This window comes from Drosophila takahashii, chromosome 3R, assembly GCF_030179915.1.
Source record: "Drosophila takahashii strain IR98-3 E-12201 chromosome 3R, DtakHiC1v2, whole genome shotgun sequence".
Taxonomy (NCBI): domain Eukaryota; kingdom Metazoa; phylum Arthropoda; class Insecta; order Diptera; family Drosophilidae; genus Drosophila; species Drosophila takahashii.
Window position 1 is genome coordinate 27,512,926 of NC_091681.1, and position 23,189 is coordinate 27,536,114.

The following is a 23,189-nucleotide window of genomic DNA, read 5'->3' on the forward strand; positions in this document are numbered from 1 at the left end:
TAATTTGTTTAATAGCTTAAACAAAATTTACCGAGCAATAAATCGAACACATAATAAACCCGTCAAACTCAATTTATTTGTTTATCATTTAATAACTATAATTTACTAAGAAATCTCGATCTCGAATCTCTAAGTTGTTCAAAATATCCGGGAGATATCGGTAGCAATATACTTCTGGTGATTTATGCTTTAAGCACGGGCTACCCAATCTCCGGGAGATTAACTAATTGCCGGACAAACGATTAATCCTCGACCGCTTTCAGGGCATTAAAGCTTCGATTTAGCATCGAAATAAATCCGCCATCCGCTTCCTGCTGTTTTTTAGTTTTCCGCTTTCCTTATTCTTTTTTTTTTTGTTTTTTTGACTGCTCATTTCCATGACGCGCAGTTGGCATTGTGTAGGGGCGTGGCCGGGGGCGGTTGGCGGCCTGGGGGGCGCGGGGCGTGGCGTGTGCTGAAAACTTTGCGCTTTGTAATTGTGTAATTATGGGAAATTAAAACTGTTGGCAAAACTTTCTGCACACGTGGGGCGGCTGAACGAGTGCGAGTTCCGGCAAAGTGGGCGGGGCTGGGAGGTGAGAAACGGGAAATGGAAAATGGTGAAAGGTGAGGGGATGAGGATGGGGGGTTGGGGAAATAGGGGGCAAAAACTGTGCATAGATAGTTTTGCAATGGTGGCAATCGATAAATGTTTTGCATTGCAGTTGCAACTTCAGCTGATTCGGTTACTGATTCGGTTTCAGTTTCTGTTTCTGGTTTTCTTCTGGGGTTTCCCAGCACCCCCATCCCCATCCCCTAGCCCCCCACCCTCACCCCTTTGGCTCTCGGTATTTATGCAACTGTTTTCAATGAGTGAGCGATTTATGTTAAGTACACATGTTCTCATTGGATTTTCCGGGCCACAGGGAAAGAGGAAAATGAAAAGGGGTGGTGCTGCAGGGGAGGGGAAAGGGAGGGTGGTGAGCTAGCAGCACGCATACAAAGCCGCACATAAAAGACATCTGCAGAAAATGAGTGTCGCAAACACGCAAACAGATACAAGGACATTCGAGACGAGCGTGTGTGTGTGTGAGCCCCATAACAATAAAAATTTATTTTCAACTTTTTATCTTGCCCCGCAACCCGTGTTCCTCATTTCTGGTCCTGTCCTGTGCTGTCCTGTCCTTTACCGTCTCCTCCTCCTCCGTCTTCACCATCTCCTTCTTCATTTCCTTTTCCTTCTGCTACTGCCACTGCCACTGCTTCTGCTTCTGTTTCGGTTTCTCCTCTGGCCATCGTTATGTGCATACGTATACATATTATTATAACGCATTCGCCTAGGTGTACCAGCTACCAAGCAGTGGAGATTCGTCGGTGGTGCGCAATTTGTGTGGACCGCCCTGCCATCCCGCTTATCCCACCCCCTCCCCATCCCCCTTCGACTGCCGCCTTGGTTAACTGTTTTCTGCTTGCTGGCATGAACACGTACACTTCCAGCCGTGCGTGTGTATGTGTGTGGGGGCAGGTAGCACAGGAAGAAAAAAAGGAGGCAGACAATTGAATTCGATAGAAATTTATAGCCTGCGATTTGTTAAATAAAGTACTTTGCGAAAACCCAAAATCAATGCCAATGAACATATTTTAAAGAAAGAGCGTAGACATAGATACGAGCCGAAGAATACAAAGTCGTCTATTTGGGGGTTTATTTTTTATAATCTGATGGTCCTGTCGCCTATATTTCATTATATCTCAAGTACTTGCCATCACAGTTTAGGATGTTGTTTTGTATTTATGGAAAATGGCCTGTACTAAAGTCAAACAACATTTCTTAGAACTAGAGTTCCTTGAAAAATAACAAAACACACATTATACTTTCACCATTTTATAAGCTCTACACCATTTCCAACTAGCGTAGCTAATGGTAAGTACCTACATGTAAAGCACATTGCTACACGTAAATGTAATTTGTAATAATTATAGCCAATTATACCCAATTAAAATAAACTACTTTTTAAGTATGGTATTTATATGCATTACTACGGATAAAATGTATAGTAATGGTGACAATTCAATGCCATGGATAGGAATACTTAATAATTAACTTAATAATTTCATGTTAAAGTGTGAGTGCATAGTTTTGATCAAGCGAAGGAAATCGTTAATAAATTAATAGATTCATCAAGGTGGCAGACCCAAGTCGTCCGAAATCGAACTTTCAATTGCTTCCACCTCTTTGAACCGAGCAATTTCATTGATGGTTGATTTCCAAGCTGCTGGAAGTACAGGTACAAAATTCTTGGAATTTTTTTCGTGTGTCTGTGTATCTTTCGCCTGCAGCCACAGGACTAGAAAAGCAGAGCAGGACCTGGCCGAAAGGAAGAGGCAGAAAGAGCAACGGCAGCAGGACTATCAAATTGTATTTGTAGCCAATACAAATGAGCATACGGCAGGCCATTTACCAAAAGGCAGGCACTCCCCAAAGCACCCACCCATTAGGAACTACCCAGTATACCCACTGTCCCAAAGATTCCAGTTCTAGTAACCCAACTTCCTCCCTTCGCATTCTGATGCACTGAACGGGGGCACAGAAACTGCCTTATGTGTCGAATGAAATGAAGCGATTCGTGCTGCCAGTTAACCCATTAACGACGACACCTCCCAGCTCTTAACACCCCCAAGCCCCCATCGGGCTTAGTTAAGCTCAGTTGGCCCACCCAGGAACACTCTCTAATGGAATAACTGTGATAATGCCCCGGTCACAGGCACATACGCACCTACAAAGAGAAGGCCGCAGGTAATATTCGGCTTTTTACACGCTCATCAGGAAATGAACTATGTGGGATTTGGGATGTGGGATGTGGAAGCCAAATGAACCGAAGCCGAAGTCATGGGAACTACCTAGAAATTCGGGATCAAATATAGTGCCTTTTGATTTCTTCGTTTATTGAAATGGAACGTGGAAATGGTTCTCGGTTATGACTGGCACAACTGCCAGATGGCGTCGTTAAAAGAGCATCAAAACCGAGTTGATGGCTGCCGAAAAATATTACAGAAAAGCGCTCAGCTTCAACTTTCTGTTGATGGAATCATCGCAAAAGAAGCCGGCCCTTCAATCGATGTTTATTCCACTTCAATGGCAATCACTTAGTTTCAAGCCTTGCTTTCCTCCGTTTAAAGTTTCTTAATTAACCTTGAACAACGGCGAACAAATGTACAAATGAAGTGATGTAAATAAATTGTAAAAACAGTAAATTCAAATATTTAAGTGCAATTTATATGGTAAATATCGATTGTACATTGTATATATGGGCACTTCCAAAAAAAAGTCCACCAAGCCAAAAACCTTGAAACTTGAATAAAACATATTTCCACATGATTTTGCCCCGATATTAGTTTCTAATTAGTTGGATACTGAGCTTAACTACAAGTTAGGAGTATAGTTTGATTATTTTTATGACAAACCCGACCAATATACGCAAAAATCAGTTTTTGGCTATTTTTTTGTTTTTTTTTGGACTTGTCTTCTGTTGTTAATTTATCCTATAGGAATGCTAATATGTGACATTTTTCTGTACTGAATGCTTCATTCACATGCTAAACTATTAAGTTAAAAGCAAAACATCCAGCAATTGAGAGATAGAGGTAAAGAAATCCGCTTTACAAAACAGTCGGAAAAAATGTCCCGAGCGACATGTCCCGAGCGAATGTGGTTGAAACTGCATAAAAAAAAAACGGCAAAGAATTTTTAAGTAAAACAAAAAGCATTTCACAGCGACATGTTTAAACAACATTCTAAAAAAATCGCATTCAAATATTCCATCAGAATTCGCTAATTTCTGGTGTTGTATGAACTTCCCCGAAATCCACTTCTATTTTTGTCCCGAGCGAATACGGCAGTTTTTTACCGATATCTTAAAAACTAAAAGTGGTACAAAATCAAGATTTTTACCAAAAATAGAGCTTGGGAAGAGTGAAAAGAAAAGCCCATAATTAAAATTAAAATCCATTGTTTTACAATTTTTTTTTCAACTTTAAAGGTGTGCAAATGTCCCGAGCGACATTTTGGAAGTGCCCATATACAAATATGTCCAACGATTTTTCACAATGTGTGCAAATTTGATTGGTTACAGTAAATCTTGCGTATATGCAAAAATTCTGCTGATATCAGGGGCTATTGCATAACTAGATTTTTTGGCTTCTTGTTCGTTCATTTTTCGTATTTTCTATTTTTATATTGTTTTCCATTGCGGGGATTTGAGTGTCTATTCCGTCTGTATTCGTGTTTCTGCTTAAATGTGTGCTTTTGGTGCCAACATTTTTGTGTTTGACATTTCTACGAAGGGCGCCTGGAGGGTAAGGATAATTAAATGGCCATGCTCTAAATGGGGCACTCATAAAAGTTCCCCATTTATGTTATGAACGTGCATTCCACTGTGCTGTGAAAACTATAAGGAAAGCCAGAAAATATATAAATACCGAAATATGTATGAAATATTTATTCCCATTTTTGCTTAAAATTTTCAATAGGAATTTGGATTAGGGAGGTGATAAACAAATTGTTCACTAGATTTCGGGCGTTCCCAGCGAGGAAACTATTTTCCAGGATTGCTGAGGAATTCCTGGCCAAAAAACGGGCTGAATTAATCGACTGGCCGGAGGCAGAGGGTCGGTCTGGTATTGTCTTGCCTTGATTGCGCCACGTGCTCTTGCATATTCAGCTGGAATTTCGGCAATGCATGCATTTGGCAACTTGCAACTTGCAAGTTGCAGCTCTTGAATAATTAACCGAATCTTGATGGTCCTCGAATGGGCAATCAGATGGTCTGGCATCTAATCCTGTTTGCGTCGGCATTAGGGGGTTAAGCCTGCGCTGGCTACAAAAATTCAATTGCTCAAGAGACGCAAAGCAATAGCAGCTGTCAAAGCTTTAAGCGGCAACCTTCGTTATTTCCAGCATTCCACTCAATCTCTTGTTGAGTTTTCCTCACAGTCCCATACCTCCCTTCCTATTTTCCCTTGGGTTTTCTGCTTTTTCGCTCCCATTCGTCATCAGAGTCGTCATCTGGTGCAGTGGCAGTCGTAGTAGTTCCTGAAAATTGCAGCAATGTTGCATGTCAGCTTACAAGCGCACTTTTTATTGTAATGTCGTATTATAACTACGCTGATGCTCCAGTACTCTCTGGAAGACAATCTGACATAGCTCGCTAATTGGCAGCTGCAGGATGGCAAAAAAGGATGCCAGCAGGATGCTGATGGCTGATGGCTGAAGAAGCACTAGAACAGGCGAAAGCACCCTTCAAATCAACATCAAATCGCAGCCTCTGACGAAATGGGTTGAATTTTAAAGACCCTCACAGTTTTGGCCCATAAATTTCTTGATGGCTTTTTAGCCGCTCTGCCATTGCCGGTGGCCTATTATTATTATTATTATCGGCCCGGGCACCTGGCCCATAGTCATAGCTGGGGCTTTATGTTCTTGGCCACTTTTCTGGCCACACGGATTTCCCGAGCACACACACCGATACCGCTTTACCGGAAAATTGGGTGGTCGCTGGGCGTTCGGGTGGCCAATACACGTAGACAGGCTTACGCATGCCGCAATAATCCATGGCATAAACATTGGCAAATCCGTTTGCGTTTTGTACAAACATGGCTAAAACGTATTGGCAACAAAATTGGGCTAAAGCCGAGGCACAATGAGCCGAGTCAACAGAAAGAGTCGGACGATTATTTTGGCATGTGGATGCGTTTGTTAGCATTAAGTCATAAAAACGTGCTATTCTGAAAGAGGGGTAGATGGCGATGGAGTCCCTGGCAAAGGGGTTCAGTGGGTTAAGAGGAGCTGAAACGAGGGGCTAGAGCAACTAAGGGGTCCAGATTTGGGGGCCAAAGAATAAACGACGATTTTTCGGCATGGAGCATCGAGTATTTTCTATGGGATTCCGTAAGCTGAAGGAGCTTCTCCAACTGCCATTGTCAGTCTGTTCATCGTTTCGAGCTGAAAAGTCTCTGTACTTCTGCACCAAAAGAAAAGTGTGTCGCAAACAGTAAATAATATCATTTGAAACCAATCTAGAAATAAATTAAGCCACTTTTTAGAAACTTAACTATAAAATCTTATATAAAGAGACTTTAATTAAAAACCTTAATTAAAAACCGTATATCATAAAAGAAACCCTATTAAAAAACCTTATATAACTAAAGAGACACTTAAATGCAAATTTAAAAAGAAATGATTAAAATCCTTTATCTAATTTTCTTTTAAGAGAACAATAAAAGTGCATTTAAAATACTGAAACAATTGTATCTTAATAAAATATAAATATTCAAGTACAACAGTAACTTCCTTTATTTGTAGTAAAATATATGTGCTATTTGCTCTATGTGTAGAGGGACAAGGGGGGTTTCTTGTGCTCTTGGGGTAACATGAGCAGGCCAAAGCAGAGAAAGGAGCAGCTCAGAGGGATGCTGGGGAAATGGGGGGCAGCATCCACACAATAGAACGCTTTGGGCCAATTGTAGGGACAAACTGACATTGCTTGCTATTCCACCTGCATTCTCCCCCCCTGTCAGTGCGACCACCCCCTTTCCACAAGTGGCTGCTTTGCTATGCTGGTCGAAAGCCCCCTCAACCCCCCATCCTCTCTTGTGTGGCCGCTGGTGCCTTTGTTTTGCTTTGAAAACTCTCAGCAATTTTGTGGTTCCTTTGTCTTGACTTTGGTCCATTCATTGACAGCTCCTAATGCAATCTCACCTTGTGCTCCAGCACTTTATAAAGTTATCCTTGGATCTTCAATGGGGGAACCTGCTACACAGGCTTGTGGGCCAATTATCGGCTAAATATAATGGAGATATCCGATAAACCGATTGCCCCGCAGCGGCAGCCGAAACATTTTCCACTCGATTGATCTGCTGTCAGAAACAATATGGAAAGCCGACGGGATTATGCCGATACCGTAACCGTTAACATTACCGTTAAAGCTCCCTTCCTCCTCCCCCACACACTCCACCCCCCATTCAAGCTAAACAAATATTTGGATGGGCCCAAAGATGGGGGCCTCCATCATGCAGCATCTTTTGTTTACCTGCGAGCATCGTCGATAAATGTATCTATGCAAATGTGGATTCGGATTTGGATCATAAATCATCCAAAGTCGAAGACGAAATCGGAATAGAAGGGGCTTAAGGATGGCCATGAAATTGAGAAATTATCCCAAAAGTTTTGTGCTTAATTCATTTGTAATTTCTCTGGGGAAGGGATTTGAATTGGATTTCGTATTTCGGATTATCTGATTGTGCTTGATTCGCTTAATCCGTTGCTAACTACTGTGTGGCAACTTTCGGAACTTTCGGGTGCATCCTGTGCGTAGTTTCCATGCAATTGGCCACAGTAATTTCACTTGGCTTTTATCCCCCTTCAAGGGCCCTATCGCACCCCCTTTTCCCCTCCCCCTAAACGTCATTTCCGACACTTCGGTCTCTTTTCCACCACAGCGCCACTCCCCCTCTCGCTCGCACGCACACACACATCCGATTAGCAATTTCCATGCACTTCAGAGATTTCATTAGCCACCGTCGTTGTTGTTGTTGTTGTTGTCGTTTTCCATTTGCCATTGCGTGCCTGGCTGGCTTTTCTTCTTTGATTTTCCTAACTTACACAGGCACAGGGAAAAAAGTGATTTTTCAAAGATTTAATTCGATGAGGCTTTATTTACGAAAATTACATTTTAATTCAATTTAAGCAATAAATGTTTTTAGTTATTTTAAATTAAGCTTAAGCTCTTAGATTTTTTTGCATAAATTATGAATTTTAGATTAAAAAAAAGAAACAAAAATTCGTCATTGTTTTTGTAAGATTAATTCCAGTTTTTAGGGCCAATTCCATTTTAATTTCAATTGCCTATCTTCCTCAAAGTATTTCCTCACATTTCTTGTAAACAAATCCAATTAGTTTTTGAATCGAGGGGCCTGTCTGTCTGTCAATTCCAAGAAGCCTGTGTTTTTTCCTGTGTTCCTGAGGTTTTTTCTCTACGCACTCCAGCTTCCTATCGCACTCGAGCACTTTCCATGCATTTAAACAATTTCCCTGCTATATTCCGTTTTACAAATGTTTTTTCTTCGCCCACCGCCCGCTGCGTCTTGAATTCGTTTGTTGTTGTCAAAAATGTTGATGAAAATTTCATAAATTTATTTGCTGTTTTTCTCCTAGTTCCTGTTGCTGTTCTTGGCCCAGTTGTTGTACTTGTACTTGTAGTTGTTGCACTTCATTCGTTCGTACGCTTCTGAACCATTAACTACGCCACTCGTTCGCTTTTGAGCCAAGAGCAGCAGGATGGGGGAGATAGAAGGGGGGTAAGGGAGGGAAAAAGGATTCCAAAGGCTTCCAAAGTGGCTGCGGGTGGGTAGGGGAGTAAGTAAGTCGAGTGGGCTAGTCAAGTTGCACCATATCGTAAAATATTTAACGCTTTTAAGAGTCCTGCAGTCCCGGGCAGGTAAGTTGCTACGGTTTCGATGCGTAAGTCATTTTCATCCGCTTACGAGACGGGTGGCCATTTGTCTATGTCTACCCACTTGGTGCCAGCATTTCATATTGAATTTTTCACTAAACATACTCTTACACTCAGAACAAATATTGTAAGCTGAACTTAAAATTAATTTTTGTACTTTTAAAAATGAGATGCTAAAAATGGCCAGGATCAGTACGAATGAGAATCGCATTTTAAAGTGCTTTAACTGGGAAAATGTGTTATCTTTCATACCTAACAATCGGCAAAAGTAACAAAGGTATTCAGCAATGTTTGCTCAGCTTTTTAATGTTAATTTGTCTTTTGCACATTTTATATTTTTATTCTTTTTTTAGAGCAATTCTTAAAACCTTTCTTTTTACCTACCCAAACAGAGAGGGCGAATTAGTTGCTGTTGACACAACTGAAAACTTATAATGTGCAAAATTTGAAGCCCACTTTTGTCGGAAACGTGCGACTTTGTTTAAATAAAGTTAAACGGGAACTCCTATATTTAAAAAAAGCTGCTCGGAAATTTACGTTTTTTTTTTACCAATTGTTTTACAAATAAGTAAAGTTAGGGCTTTTTTGCTTTTGTCTAGCAAAGTAGCTAAGTTCTTTGCTATTTGTAGACAATACTAAAAGAGTAGAAAGAGAACTTTTTTGACGTTCAAAAATGGGAATGAACTTAAGGAAGTAATTGGATATCTTATATTTATGCTATCTTTTTTCGCGGTAATATGTAAACTTTTAGGTAGATAGTTCTTAAACTAAGTAAGTGAATAACGATGATCTTTGCCTGGTGCTGATAAAAATATTATTTTATTTTATTTATAAGAAAATTGATTACAAATAAATATTTTTTAAACTTATAAATTCCTTTACTTCTGCATAACTTCTGTTTTCCAACGAATCTGGTGGGTTATCATCTAGGTGCGACGGTGAGTCTTCCGTGTGCGATACTCTTTGGTTTTTTTTTCTTCTTTGGTGCGAGTGCGATGTTCGCTTGGCCTATTCTTACGTGTGGCGCACTTTCTCAGCAACCTCGATATGCGGGCCAGTAGACGGTTACGCTCGCGCTTCCACTTGGACTCTGGTGAAAGGGTTGTATGAGAGGCGGGCTCCGCGGTGGTGCCGGGAACTGCGGATGCAGAAGCCTCGGTAGTGGCTGCCGTCAAGGCGGAGGAGGCGGTGGTGGTGGTGGTGGAAGCGGCGGCGGAGGCCGTGGACGCCTCAGTTGTTGCCGCTGTGGCACCAGATGCATCCCTGCCCAGGAGCAGGACACAACCGAGGATGGCCAAGATCAGTACAAACGAGAATCGCATTTTGATATGCTTGAACTGGAAAAATATGTTGGCTTTTATACCCAACAATTTGCAAAAGTAGCTTAGATAATTAGCAATGTTTACTTACTTTGATTTTAATTTGGTTTTTGCTCACTTTGTATTCCCATTCTTTTTCTAAGATCTTTAAGGAGGTCAAACAAGTTGTTGTTGACACATCTGAAAATGATAGTGTGCAAAAATTGAAGCCCAGTTTTGTCGGAAACGTGCGACTTTGTTGAAATAAAGCTAAATGGGAAAATCCCCATCTTGCATTTTTTATCAGTCGTTTGGCAAAAAGTTGACCTCAAAACCAGATCATAAAAAAAAACTTCTTCTTAAAATTTTCCAAACAGCTACAAAAAAGGGTTTAAAATATGATTTAAGTGCAAATGTTTTCTGTTTTTTTTATACATACAAAATAAAAAATCGTTATTAACTGTTACACACAAATTCAATGTAATGGTTTAGTATTTTTTGCTGCATTTTTTATAGGGCTGGCATAAAGGGCTTTCAGCTAAATTGATGCAACCGCAGTGGCGGTTCCCGTAAATCAGTTCTTGAATTTATAACATGGTTTTTCTCCATGTACCCACACACACACACCCACACAGGTGGGGTCTGAAAATATCGATGTATGAATTTTCCGATTCCGACCTTTCCCCCAATAAATTCTCGTGGCAACGCATCGAGTCGGACGTGATTTTAGCTTCACGCACGCACGCCGCACCTAAACAGGGGAGTTAGTTTCATTTAGAGGGGTGGCTCAAAAGGGGGCGTGGTCCGGGGATGTGTTACGTTGTCCCATAGCCATCCGCCCACTTTTCCCCCTTTTGGCATTGCTGTTTTCTATGTCATGGCACGTATTTTGGATTTCTGCTACATTTGAACTTAATATTTTCCCCGTCTCTATTGCTGTCTCGTTCCTTTCGGGGCTGTAAGTGTGTGTGTTGGCTGGAAATTTGCTCGCCTTTTTGGCAACATCTCTGTTTTAGCCTGGGGAATTTCTTTGGCGTGTTAATGCCTTTTGGCTATCAATTGGCCATTATGTGCCGGGGGTTTGGGGCCAAGAGTCCCGGCACCCGGACGACCTTCTTCTTCCGCCACATAACCATTACCAGTTTGTAATTCCGTTGTGATTTGGGATTAGGATTAGGTCTTCTCCTGGCCATGGCCAGTACACCAGAACTCCAGCACACCAGCACACCGGGATGTTGTCCAGGCACATGAACACGCCATAAAAATATCTTAGCAGAAGGCAATTGAATAAATTGTGACCTTTACATTGATTCCACTGCCGCATCATCCTTGGCTGCATTCCCTTTTCCCATTTTCCCCAATCCAGGACAGTCTCTCAAGTAAATAAAAGCTGAAAAACCATTTATTTTCCTTTGACTTTTGCACCCTTTTTGCCTGTTTTTTTTTTGTTGCTGCCCCTGAATTCCCTGATCCCCGTCACGTAAGCTGGCGAACAGTGTTATAAGTCCATTTCGGTTGTACCAACATATCTGCAGCGACCAGTTCGTGTGTGTATAGCTGGTGTCTCTGTTTGCGTGGGTCGGTTTTTTGCTATTTTTAAATCGAAATATAAATACATGTTGGTTTAGCCACTCGGCTAGTTGCTAGTTGTTGGGTTCCGCCATTGGAGACCGGGTTTTTGTCGCACCAAACATACACACACGCATAACACAAGCTGAGCTGACCACAAGTCGGTCTATTAATACGCGCAAATAAGCCGCTTAATTAGTCTTTCATTTTCGGGGCCGCATCGGCTGCGGCGGATGGGAGCCACATGGATTGCGGCTGCCACCGACTGTGGCCAGTAGCTGTCGGATTTGCGGGCCAACGTGGCGTATGCATAATGAAGATGATCGAAGCGATTCAGCTACGCGTGCGGGCCACCAAATCGGACGTTAATTAAATGCTGCCATAATAGGATGAAAACTTTTGCTCCCATACCATACTCACTTATGCTCCTCCTCCCATTATGCGGCTCGTTAAGCTCCCGCATTGCCCCCTTAATGAAATGAGAAAATCGCTTAGTGCACACACGGCTTCTTTTTTTTTGGTTTTTTCTTTAACCATAACCATATTTTCATTTATTATGGAGAAACATTGTTTGTTTATTTTTGCATTTGGTTTAAACAGAAAAACATACTTGACTCTGCTTAGGTTAGCTTCATTATCCATTTACCATTTACGATTTACCAGTTTTCGTTAGTTTAATAATTTTCTGTAATTTCATTTACTATTCTTGGTTGAACCGAGACCGGATCGTTGATCCGTTCGCTCTTACTGCTTAAAAGTCTTATCAAGACCGCTTAAAACCGACCTCTAAATGTACAATTATCAAGTATGAATATTTTACACAGTAACTAGATGATGGACTACGTAGAACAATTTCGCGGCTGACAACCAGATAAAAACTTATCCATATACACTGAATAACCATCTATATATAGCCGGGGTAACCTTCCCCAATTCACTGCTCACTTCTCCTTTCCTCTCCTCGTGCAGGGTGTATGATTTTAGTATAAATAAATAAACAATCGAGGTCCTAAAATATTTATTTATGTTTGTGTATTGTATATACAATCGGACATTTCTGCTTCAATGAACCCAAATGATACTGTAAACCAAAAGGTTTTCAATAATTGCTGACTTTTGGCCGGTCTGTGGTGATTATAAACCTGGGCTAAAACCAAATGAATTTCAAATGAGATACAATGACAACACTGCTTTTTTGGGTGAGCTCAAAAAACAGCTGCTCTTTAGTTTAGTATGCTCTTGAATTTCTGAATTTCTGGCTATGGATAGTGCTTTTGGTTTGCCTGGACTCTTCCTGTTGACTGTGGTTGATTAAAAGTTCCTTCGTAATACTGCCCGCCTGCCCAAGGGGATGTCTTATAGATAATACTCGTTAAAGGACACACTGTATATGTACACTAGTTCGTAAGACGCTCCTCCGCCCTCATTAAATGCACCTGGGGAGGAGCGGTTCTCAGTCCCAACTTGGCCGGGACTGTTGCTCAGCGTTTTGGAGTTCTTTCATTTCGATCCTTAGCCTTTAGCCCTTAGCCGCATCAGCTCCAGCTCCAGAGACCAGTTAAACCGGCGGCCAAGTTACCCCAAAACCAATTCAGTTTCCAGTGCCAACGCCAGTCGGGGCTCCAGTTCCAGTAGTTGCAGCCGTTGCCGTTGAAGTTGCAGTTCCAGGCGACGGCCGCCACCGTCATCGAGATCCTGGCGGCAAGGACGAAAGGCACGGAGGTGGCTCGAAGGGGGCGCAGGCTGCTGGCGCTGCTGTTGCCGTGCTGCATGGCGGCCGGATGCTCCCCGTTGATGACGTGCACCACCACCGAGGCGGAATCTGCAACGAGTGGGTGGCGAACGGGAAATGAATGTGGCGGGTGGAAATGCCGCAGGTCACAAAGTCCCATTAATTGCCCCGGGGCACACTCGCAAAATTCGTTGCCCTAAAGCTGCATAGAGCTGAGGAATTTATATTGGAAAAGGAACAACAAAACGGGGCAAAGGTACATATAAGATTGTATCGATTGGTGGGCTCTAGGCCAAATGAGTCTTAATCAAACTTTAGAATTTGACACTGAATAAACTTTTTTATTATTTCCCTACTTGCCCTACATTTAAGTTAAATGTTAAGTTCAGTTCACTGCCTTTAAAGTACTTGTAATTATCACACCTTCTAAAAATGTATTTTGAGTTTACATAAAATAAAAATAGGAACTCCAAAGGTTAATAGCTATTCATATGTGGGGTTTCCCTCCTCAGGGAATTGCTGTCAACACCCATTTGAAAAGCTGACGCACAAAGACAGCGTGTTATTTATGTACAAAACGTATCAATAACTTTGTACGCCCACCAGGAAAACTCTGTCTAATGAACAATCAGTCATGGTCTTAATTTCACTTCCGAGCGGCTCAAAAGTTCACAAGACTTGTGAGGAGATTGTTGCTATTTTGGGACGGCGTGTGTTTAGATTAAAAATTGACGACATACTTAGGACTTTCTTAACTCTCTGCACAATTAAATATTAATCTCCACTAAAGTGGGGCTTTTAAACTATTTCCCCCACAAAAATCCTTTTCATTTACTTGTATCTTTTGGATATTTTTTGGCAATCAAATTTTTCGAGTGTGGGTGGAGCTGGCAGGTGGGAAAACTACTCACCTGAGCTGCTCGGCGAGCACGTGTAGTTGCCCGAGTCCGCCGGCGTGGCCTTGGCGATGAGCAGCTTGCTGGTCCGCGTGGAACGCTCCGTGATGACGTTGATGCCACCGCGCTGCGAGTAATTCATGACCCGCTTGCCCTTGTACCAGTAGATGAACGATGGCGGCACCGGCGACTGCATCGCCAAGCAGGTGAGATTGATGTCGCTGCCGCTCTTGATGAAGAGCTCCGCATTGCCCAGGATCTTGGCCCGCGACACTGCCGTTGAAAGGTAATAAAAAGCCACACGGGGCAGGCCATTAATTAGCACTCCGCCCACTTAATGGCCGGCTAACAACTCCCAGCACCCACCCTCTTTGGCTCGGCTTGGCTCGATACTCACCCACCACGTTGAGGCGGAATCCCTGGCTGATCTTCGGCTCGGTGGACACCTGGCACTCGTAGGTTCCCGAATCCCTGGGCTGCGGCGATGAGATGCGCAGCGTCCACTCGTCGGAGCCCTCGGAATGCAGCGACTGGAAGCGCTGGTCGTTTGTGTAGGTCAGAATGCCCACCGTCAGGATGTGTAGGTCGCGCTTCCTTATCCAGGACACCTGGCGAAGAGGGAAAAGGCCATTAGGACCATAATACATCATGTCGGTAAAATATTTATATTTATATTCCCTGACATTCAGGGGTATATTTAATAAAAAATATCAATTATCAGAAAATCAAAACTAGCCATCTTGTTGTTTCTTTTAATTGGCTCAGCATTTTTCAACTGTGAAATTGCGTTGGTTTTTTCAACAGAAGGGGAAAAAATGAATTCAATCTAACTTTTGTAACCACTTGGCACAAGGAAAAAGTTGACCTACATATTCTTGAAAACGTGTATACAAATTTAATAAAACTCTTTTTTGGGCTGCTTTGCTGGCCTGAAAAAGGAAAATGCATGCAGCTGTCAAAGTTGCAGATGAAAAATTATTTCGTGCTCCAAAGGGGAGTGTTGCTTGCTTTCGTACACATTATGGAAATGTTTCTATATTCGTGCAGTGATATTTTATATGACACACGAAAGGGGTGTTTAATTGCATATTGTAAGTGGCGCTTAAATATTTACACAGTCGAGATTATCTAACCAGTCAATTTTTAGTATTTATTGAATATTAAATTGGAACAAATAGGCTCCCTAAATATGTTTGCTTATGACTTGTTCCCACATAAAGATATAATATTATAGGAAAAGTTTAGGTGACGAAATAAGAACTTTTCATGTGATGTTTAGTGAAGCAAATCCCAAATCGATCTGTTTGACTAATCCGCAAATTAATAGCAGAATTTATCTTATAAATGCTCTTATAATTAGCTGGATTTTTATCAACGAATAAAAATATTTAAAGTCTCCATAATTTTAATAATAATATACTCTGAAAAAAAAAACTTTTTTTCAGATGGCTTAAAGATCAAACTTTATGACATCGCCCACATAAAGATATTATATGGAAGCAAAAGTTTAGGTGACGAAATAAAAACTTTTCACTTGGTATTCAGTGGGGCAAATCCCAAATCGTTCTGCTTGGCTAATACCCAAAATAATAGCAGAATTGCTCTTTTATATGCTCTTATAATTAGCTGGGTTTTTCTCGAGAAACAAAAGTGTGTGGCGGCTTAAAAGGATTCCTGCCACTCGTTCTTTGTGTTAGTTGCCAGAATTGTGGCACCTGAAGGATCCTTTAGCTGCCGAGCAAATTAGGCAACTTTAAATGGTTGCCCAAAGTTTTCCCATTTGTGGGCGGGGAAACTAGAAATTCATTAATTGCCTGTTTCGGCTTTGTCTGGACTCTAATTTATGGCTGCAATTGGGTTACTTAGTGGGGCTCAGTGCGAAATAGTTTCGTATACATTCAGGATCTCGTGCTTATAGGGTTGCCGCTGCCAAGCTGCCAGGCTTCCAAGCAGCCATGAGAAAATGAAGCTCTCGTTTGTGCACTGCTTAATTTGCTCGTTTATTTGGGTTCAATTAATTATGGATTAGTGCTTGGCCAGCCGTGCTCATAAAGAACCCGCTTGATTTATATTCAAATTAAAATACATTCATTAACCGGTCGTTCGTTCGCTAATTTTCCAATATTCAATTAAAATTAATTGCATTTCCCCAGTGCAAATAAGTTCAAGGCGAAACTTTGGTTAACACCGTTATTATTCGCTTGGCCCAGAGAAGCCACAAAAAAGAGAAACCAAACAATTAACACATTCGTAATGAAATTCGCATTTGAAATAGTGTTTTTATATTGCTTACTATACTGAATGATTGATTAATGCAAAAAAAGATAAGTAAATCTAATAAATTGGAAGGCGTCTGCGGAAAATAATCGCTTTTAGCTATTAATTTACACAAAAAATGTAAACAAAGCCGATTTTCCATTGAAATATTTGTCGATTAACAATATTTTCAATTTTTATTATAAAGAATATTTTAATCTCACAAAACAAATTATATTTAATGCAATTAAAATAAATCTTATATTTGTGCGATTAATAAAAAGTAGATACACACACAAGATCTGAAAAGAACTTCCCTATAAAGCAACTGTACAATCCCAAGTGAACTAGTTCGTTTCACTTGAACTACATTTTCCATAAGTGATTAAGCTTCGTTTAGTTTTCCTTCGGCTTTTCCTTTGAGTCTGCCAAGCCACCCCTTGAAGTATGCAACGAAATGCGAAAAATTCCATTTAGAGGCAAATTTTCATGTCGTGCATATATTGCGACAATCAATTAGCACGGAACTTGGGGCAAGGACTTTGAGTGACTGGAAAATGAATCCCGAATCGGGATTCGTGCAGCATGCAGCATGCTGCCACATAGAGAACGAAGAACGAAGAACGAGAAACGCCAACGTGCTGGAGACACCGCCAATTAGCCGCATATAACGGGAGACAATGCAATCCCTGTGCCGGAGGATTAGGGACACAGTTCAGAGTTGGTCTCCTCGGGTCCCTGGGATCCCTCGGATCCCTCGAATCCACGACTCCAGCCCGGCGTTAATTACTCAATTCAACTGACTTGCTGAAAGTTGGGCGGGCGAACGAGCGTGGCTGACATCGTTGTCGCTTCCTGGCGGCGAATCGGGGGAATCGGGGGTAACGGGGTCTCCGGGGGGGCAAGACACGGACAACGTAAAATTTATTACACCGCATAATTGCACAGCCACAGAGCGCTTGCTTGGGACAAAAGGTTGAAAGGGGGCGGTGGATCAGGGGTGAACCAGGGGTGACTCAGGGGTGGGTCAGGGGTCAGAGCTGAACAGGCCCTGCTTGTGTTGTTGCATTGCTAACAAATCGCCCGGAGCGGAAGCGAAGCCGTGTTACAAATGTGCAAACCAGAGCAAGCCAAACACAAAGTGCTATTGGGTGTTGGAGCGCATTCAACCCACAGACATTTAGGGATGGCAAAGGGGAGGGGGGCTTTATAGGGAGGTCCAACCACCAACTTTATGGCGTAATCTTTTAAAAGTAATCTACAAATCTGCCACACGACCGCCGCAGGTCGTTTGTTTTGCCTTATGCCTTATGCGAATATAATGTCGGGAGCCCCTGGAACGCGGGCATATTAATTGCTAAGGGGGGGAGCTGTGACCCCACTTACCGCTCGATCGCCCAGATTCCGCACCCGGCAGTGCAGAAGGGCCGCCTGACCCACGGTTGCGGTGACCTCGCGCCTCGAGGAGTTGTCGAAGTAAGGCTGCGAGTATGGGGTTTCCCAGTAGTGCGGCGGCACCTCGCCGCTGACCAGGCCGCAATCTGTGGACAAACAAACAAACGGAGGATACGATACGGTTAAGGTCCCATTAATGCATGCACAGTTGCGAAAATATCACTTAAATTGGCCATCAATTATGCTCTCTCTTGCAACTGAATATCTGAGTGAGGGTCATTTTTCATTTTTCAAATAAATAAATAAAAACCTTTTGCCAAATGAATTTTTGCTCGGTCTTAAATCACTTGCGAAAATCTCTTTTTGCTATTCGATTAAGAAGCTATTGAAAAGCTCTTTTGGTTTGAATTGAGCTTATCATATCTGCTCGAGCCATCAGTGTCAATAAGTTTGATTCAAACCTGCTTGAAATGAGCAATGACAATTTGGACAAATTTGAATGGTATTTAATGGCAGGGTATCGAATTGCAATGGTTATTAAATCTTTTGTAAAACAATAATTATTACAGGTAAGAGTATACAAATTTTAATATTAAATAAATCAATAATTACTCACGAAAATGTAGTCAAATGTAATACAATATCTGATTGTGTTCTTTTATTTCAAAGCTACATATTTTCATATATATTTTTATACAATTGTAAAATGATATTATTAATACCATTTTTTTTTTTAATTATTTTAATTTAAAAAAGAAACCTTGTCTCTATAGCTTAAAATTTAAGCCATTTCATGTTTTTAATTTATTAAGTTTTCCCATTCATTCAGTCATTCATTGCTCTTAATTATTACTGCGAGCTTTAGAGCCCAATTTTTTCCAAAGTGAAAAACGAGACTACAAAAGTGTAAAAAACTCACCGAGGAGCAGGACCAGCCACAGCGGCACCAGGCAAATCGCTTTCAACGCTCTCGGGCAGTCCGTTGTCCACATGGTTTATGCTCTCCACTCGGCGGACTGCTGCTGCTGCTGCTACTCTGATCAGGACGAAGGAGTCCTAGTCCTCTGCTCCTGCCGGCTGTTGTATTTGCTCCGTTTACGGTTTAAGGTTTAATAATCTGCAAAGGAGGAAATATTATTACCAGAGCTTTTTATGGGGCCAACGGCCAACGGCGAAGGACGCAGGACGAAGGACGAGCCTCGAAACGAGCTGGGGGAATGGGAAAGTAATTTGCCGGGCAAATGATGAAAGCCAGATATATATCCTCACGGATATGCGGAAAATCATTCGGGGGAGTGGGTCAAGCCAATATGCTTTTCCTCCCCCCGGCCGGGAAATTGCCCACCCATCTCGGCAATTGTTTAATACAGTGCGTTTCATTGCTCTCAGATGGGCCAAAGATTGAATAATAACGATAAACCATAAATACGGCTTTTTAATGACAAATACGGAATGGAAAAGCATGTGAATAATCAAATAAATTTCATGTTATGACATTTATTAAATATTTAACTAAATTTATATAAAACATTAGAACATATAAATTATAAACAATCTAGGTCATTGATTAAACTATTTAGCGCTCTTGTTCAACTCATTATAAAGTTTTAACTTTTTCGAAACTGCGCACTGCAATTATTTCGCGTAATTTTCAATTTAAGCCGAAACAAAATTGTGTGGGTTTATGGAAAAAATTAGAATATAATGCGGCTCTCTAATTGAATTAATATTGAATCGAGCTGGCTGTTCTATCGGATAACAATGAAATTAGCTTTATAACTAGGTCATTTTGCCAGCTGTTGTGCTTTATTTCGACTGCCAAGAATATATTATGAATTAAATATCCCCAAAGATTCAATTCGACCAATTGCACACACATTATTATTTTGCGGATCTCTTCCAGATTCCGACGATTAAACTTAATTTATTGATTCACGGCGACTTATGTGGTCATATTTATGGAGCCCGCTGCACCGCAATTCCAATTAACAGAACAAGGGAGCCATTGCCGTTCGGGGAATACTGAAAACTGAATACTGAAAGCCGTCTGAATGACGGGTTAATGAGGTTAATGCCGGATGTAGCCTCAACTTTCGGTTTCGACTTGGTTGCCAGGCAGCAACAAAATGCGTTTCAGCTTCGCCACAGCAACTGCATTCATGGTCGTGGGGCCAAAAAGGGGGTCGTAAAGGGGGGCGGAGGGGCAAGTTCAAGCATATTCCGTTGCAATGTGGCCAAAGCAATTACGGGGCGACCAAAAAGGAAGGGGGACCGACTGCAAAGGGGCCCCAGCGAATGGTAAACTATGGCAAAAGTCGAAAACTTCGTGAAGGATGAAATTAAAAAGTTTCCCAAGCTCTGAGCTCCTGGCTAAACGACCTTGTCAACTATATAGTTTTATCTGGATAAACTCGATATTGCTTTCAGTCCTTCCTTCCTTGCCCGCCTTCCGTTTCCTTTCCTTTCTGCAAATTTGTCAGTCTGCTGCCATGGCTCCCTTGAGTCTTCGTGGGTGTCCCTCTCATTATTTATGACTCCAACTCGGTAATCAGTCAGTCGGTGGTGTTGGTAAAGGGGGCTCCTAGAGCGGTCTTTCATAATCCAGGTCATTACTCAAAAATATACATTTGTTGTCAGTCCAATTAGCTGCGTGACTCCAAGGGTCAGCACTCCGCCATTTGTTTTGGTCACTTTCGGCCTTTCGGCCGTCGGCTTTTCGGTTGCTTGGTTCCTGCTGCCTGTCGCTTGATTTTCCTGGGAAAGGAAAAAAGGTTCATTTTTTCGCAGCTATTACAGCGGAATTATCGCCTGGCCGAAAGTCCCCTATGCCGCGGCCCTTTCGCTCTCCATGGAAATTAAACAAAAGTTTTTTCCTCCTTTATTTTTTTATCCGGCCAGCGAACAACATTATTCTGTTGTTCTTTTCCTAACTTTTCAGACCTGTCAAACGGAAAAGGCGGACAAAGGGCGACCGCAGTTAGCCCAGTCAGCCAGGACCCTATTTATTGTTTGTTTTCCTCGCTCGGTCGCTCGCTCGTTCAGTCGCTCGTCCTTGTGGCGCATTAAATTAAATTCCTTCACTTACGGGTCTCCGCAATGACTTCCAAATGACACCAACGTCATCCTCTCCTCCGGAGTCCGGAATCCTGGGGCTTCGATGGCTGGCCAATCCCTGAGGTTGATTTTACTGCTTCGACATTCGATTGCGCAATGCGCAATAATTAGGCGGCTCTGCTCGCATTGCTCATTCAACAGTTGCACAATAGGCAGCATTCAACAATGCCACACACAATTCACCAATTCACCAATCGTCGAAACGTCACAGTTCACCAATCAATCCGTTCGACAATGCCAAAAAGTTCGAGGCCCCTTTTGCCTAGGTCTATTTTGGTCTGGCTTACTTTTGGCTTACTGGGTGCGTGGCTTAATAGCGCGGATTTCGAAAATATATCCGCTCGGCGGAAGCGGACACATGGACACAAGGACGCGGACGCGGACGCGGATGCCGATGCGGATGCGGACACGCACACGACGATGATGACAGCGAGGCGAGCGACAAGGACGACGAGGGCTTTGTGTTATTATATTCGCCAATGTGTGTGTATGTTGGCCACATTAGGTGCCAGCCAGAGCCCTATAGGTATGCACACTCACACTGACGCGTACACACTCACATTGACTGGGACTGAACACTCGCACACAGACACGATACAAATATCACGAAGGATACGCGGAGAGAGGAGAGGCATTTTGTGTATCCGTCTCGGAACGTGACCAACGATGGCTCCGTGGGATTTAGTTATTAAACGGCTTTTGGCTTGGGCCTTCACTTCATTCCTTCGTCTGTTTTCATTTTTAAATGTGGCACAATGCGATGTGGCTGTGGTATTGGTAGTGGTGGCACTTTCCCTTTCCCCGTCGGTTCTCCTTCCCTGTGACTGGTTTCTCCGACGGCGGCGGCGGAGCAGCGTTCACGGGCATCCTTGCGGCAGGATTCGCGTGCTGGAACTGATTCCGTGTCTATCTCGGTGGGCTTAAAGGACTCAGGACCGCGACTCCGAATCGAGTGACTCCGAAAACGGACTCTCTCCGGCGCAGGCGCAGGTGAAAAGGTCCTTTCTATGGGGATGAGAGGATTTCCTCGAAAGTCAGAGCATATCAAATATTAATTTGCCATCCATTTGTTGCCGCTTTCTTTGCATGCCTAATGAGCAGTTTTATTTTTAAGGCAAGGCAAGGGTTTTTCTCCATGCTGATTCTTGGTTTTTTTTTATAATTCCGCTCGCTTATCCCTTGGTTTTCCGAGCTAACCACCAAAGCCGGATCGTTTCGCTCTCCATCACATCACTCCGGCTGTCGCTCTCGCTCTCGGCATCTCTGTACTATCTGGGTTATTAGCACAACCTGCCTCAATGCGAGGCAGACTCACGAGGCAGACAAGCGCTCGGCACAGGAATCAAAAAACCGAGTCCAAATCGTGGCCAGACGAACCTAATATGCTCCATAGTCACGTACAAATGAATATTCGTAGTAGCGACGCCTTCGTTTTGGCATATTAATATAGTCTACATTTCGGGGCACAGGCAACGACGCCCCCCATTTTACCCACTCCCCCACTTTTTTGTGTCTTTCTCGCACATGAATGATTTACGCCGGGCCATGGAAATGTGATTTTTACCGCAATATATAGGTATATCGGTATAGGCATAGAGGTATAGCTCTATGGGAATCCTTTTTAGCCATCGAGCCCCCTTCCGCGCAGAAACAATTGAACAGACAGTTATAGGCCAATTTCAGTTTATGTCCATGCGTCGCACTTGAGAGAGATTTGTGGGGCCTTCAATGGGGGAGTTAAGGGCTATGTAGGGGTGTTTAAGGGGACTGTGGGTGTTAAGGGGTACAACCAACACCTGTACCTCGTTGTTGCGCCGACCATGTCAAATGTTGCGTGTTATGGCCCGCAAATGTGGCTGTCGAAAGCGTATCCCCCCGCGCCCAAGAACACCCCAGAACACCCACTACCACCCCCAACTACCCCACCTGATTCAGAAAACTCGGAACGGGCATTTCAACGCATGCCTTACGAGCTCATAAATAAAATGCCCACCCGGTCCGAGGCCGATAAAGTCGAGTGTGCTTGACTGGGGAATGCCCTGTAGGCCTCCGAGCATCAGAACATCAGAACACCAGAACATCGCAATGCAAATGAGCATGGCGCCGGGAAAGAGACAGACGCACTCAGACAGACAGGGACAGGTAGACGCCATGCGAAAGGGACAGAGCCATTGCAACAGAAAATTGACAGACAATGGCCATGTAATTGACGCCACCTAGCGGCCATTACGAATGATTAAAGTTGTTTTGGACCTCCCAATTGCGCGTATGTGTGCGTGGGTATTTCTAGGTTGACATTTGATTATAGAATTCCATTACCAAACAATTGAAATGGGAATACAACGAGTTGGTCAGTGCGAAGGCGGAACCCCACTAAGCAGTTTACAAATTCCATAATTAAGTGAGCACGCAATCAGGTCAAACGGAACACAGAGAAAATAGA

The 23,189-nt window shown here is 42.7% G+C and overlaps 2 protein-coding genes across 2 annotated transcripts; both read right to left on the reverse strand.

Annotated features, from left to right (window-relative positions):
• Window positions 1-9,412: 9,412 nt before the first annotated feature.
• Window positions 9,413-9,808, reverse strand: LOC123003348 (uncharacterized). The gene has a single exon (XM_044395662.1). It carries the CDS (start codon window positions 9,806-9,808, stop codon window positions 9,413-9,415), a length of 396 nt encoding a protein of 131 aa, XP_044251597.1.
• A 2,068-nt stretch (window positions 9,809-11,876) lies between these two features.
• Window positions 11,877-21,520, reverse strand: dpr4 (defective proboscis extension response 4). The gene is made up of 6 exons (XM_017153091.3): window positions 20,718-21,520; window positions 18,552-18,749; window positions 17,624-17,778; window positions 14,379-14,589; window positions 13,997-14,254; window positions 11,877-13,175 (listed from the first exon to the last, which is right to left on the reverse strand). The coding sequence occupies exons 2-6, from the start codon at window positions 18,622-18,624 to the stop codon at window positions 12,889-12,891; spliced, it is 984 nt and encodes a 327-aa protein (XP_017008580.2). The 5' UTR covers window positions 18,625-18,749; window positions 20,718-21,520; the 3' UTR covers window positions 11,877-12,888.
• Window positions 21,521-23,189: the final 1,669 nt, after the last annotated feature.

Bases quoted from the DNA above. Each gene is read 5' to 3' on its own strand.
- LOC123003348 (XM_044395662.1), bottom strand. From the start codon at position 9,808: ATGCGATTCTCGTTTGTACTGATCTTGGCCATCCTCGGTTGTGTCCTG.
- dpr4 (XM_017153091.3), bottom strand. From the start codon at position 18,624: ATGTGGACAACGGACTGCCCGAGAGCGTTGAAAGCGATTTGCCTGGTG. The intron at 14,255-14,378 runs GTGAGTATCGAG...TTTCAACGGCAG, and splicing joins ATTCCGCCTCAACGTGGTGG to TGTCGCGGGCCAAGATCCTG. The intron at 13,176-13,996 runs GTGAGTAGTTTT...CACTCGTTGCAG, and splicing joins GTGCTCGCCGAGCAGCTCAG to ATTCCGCCTCGGTGGTGGTG.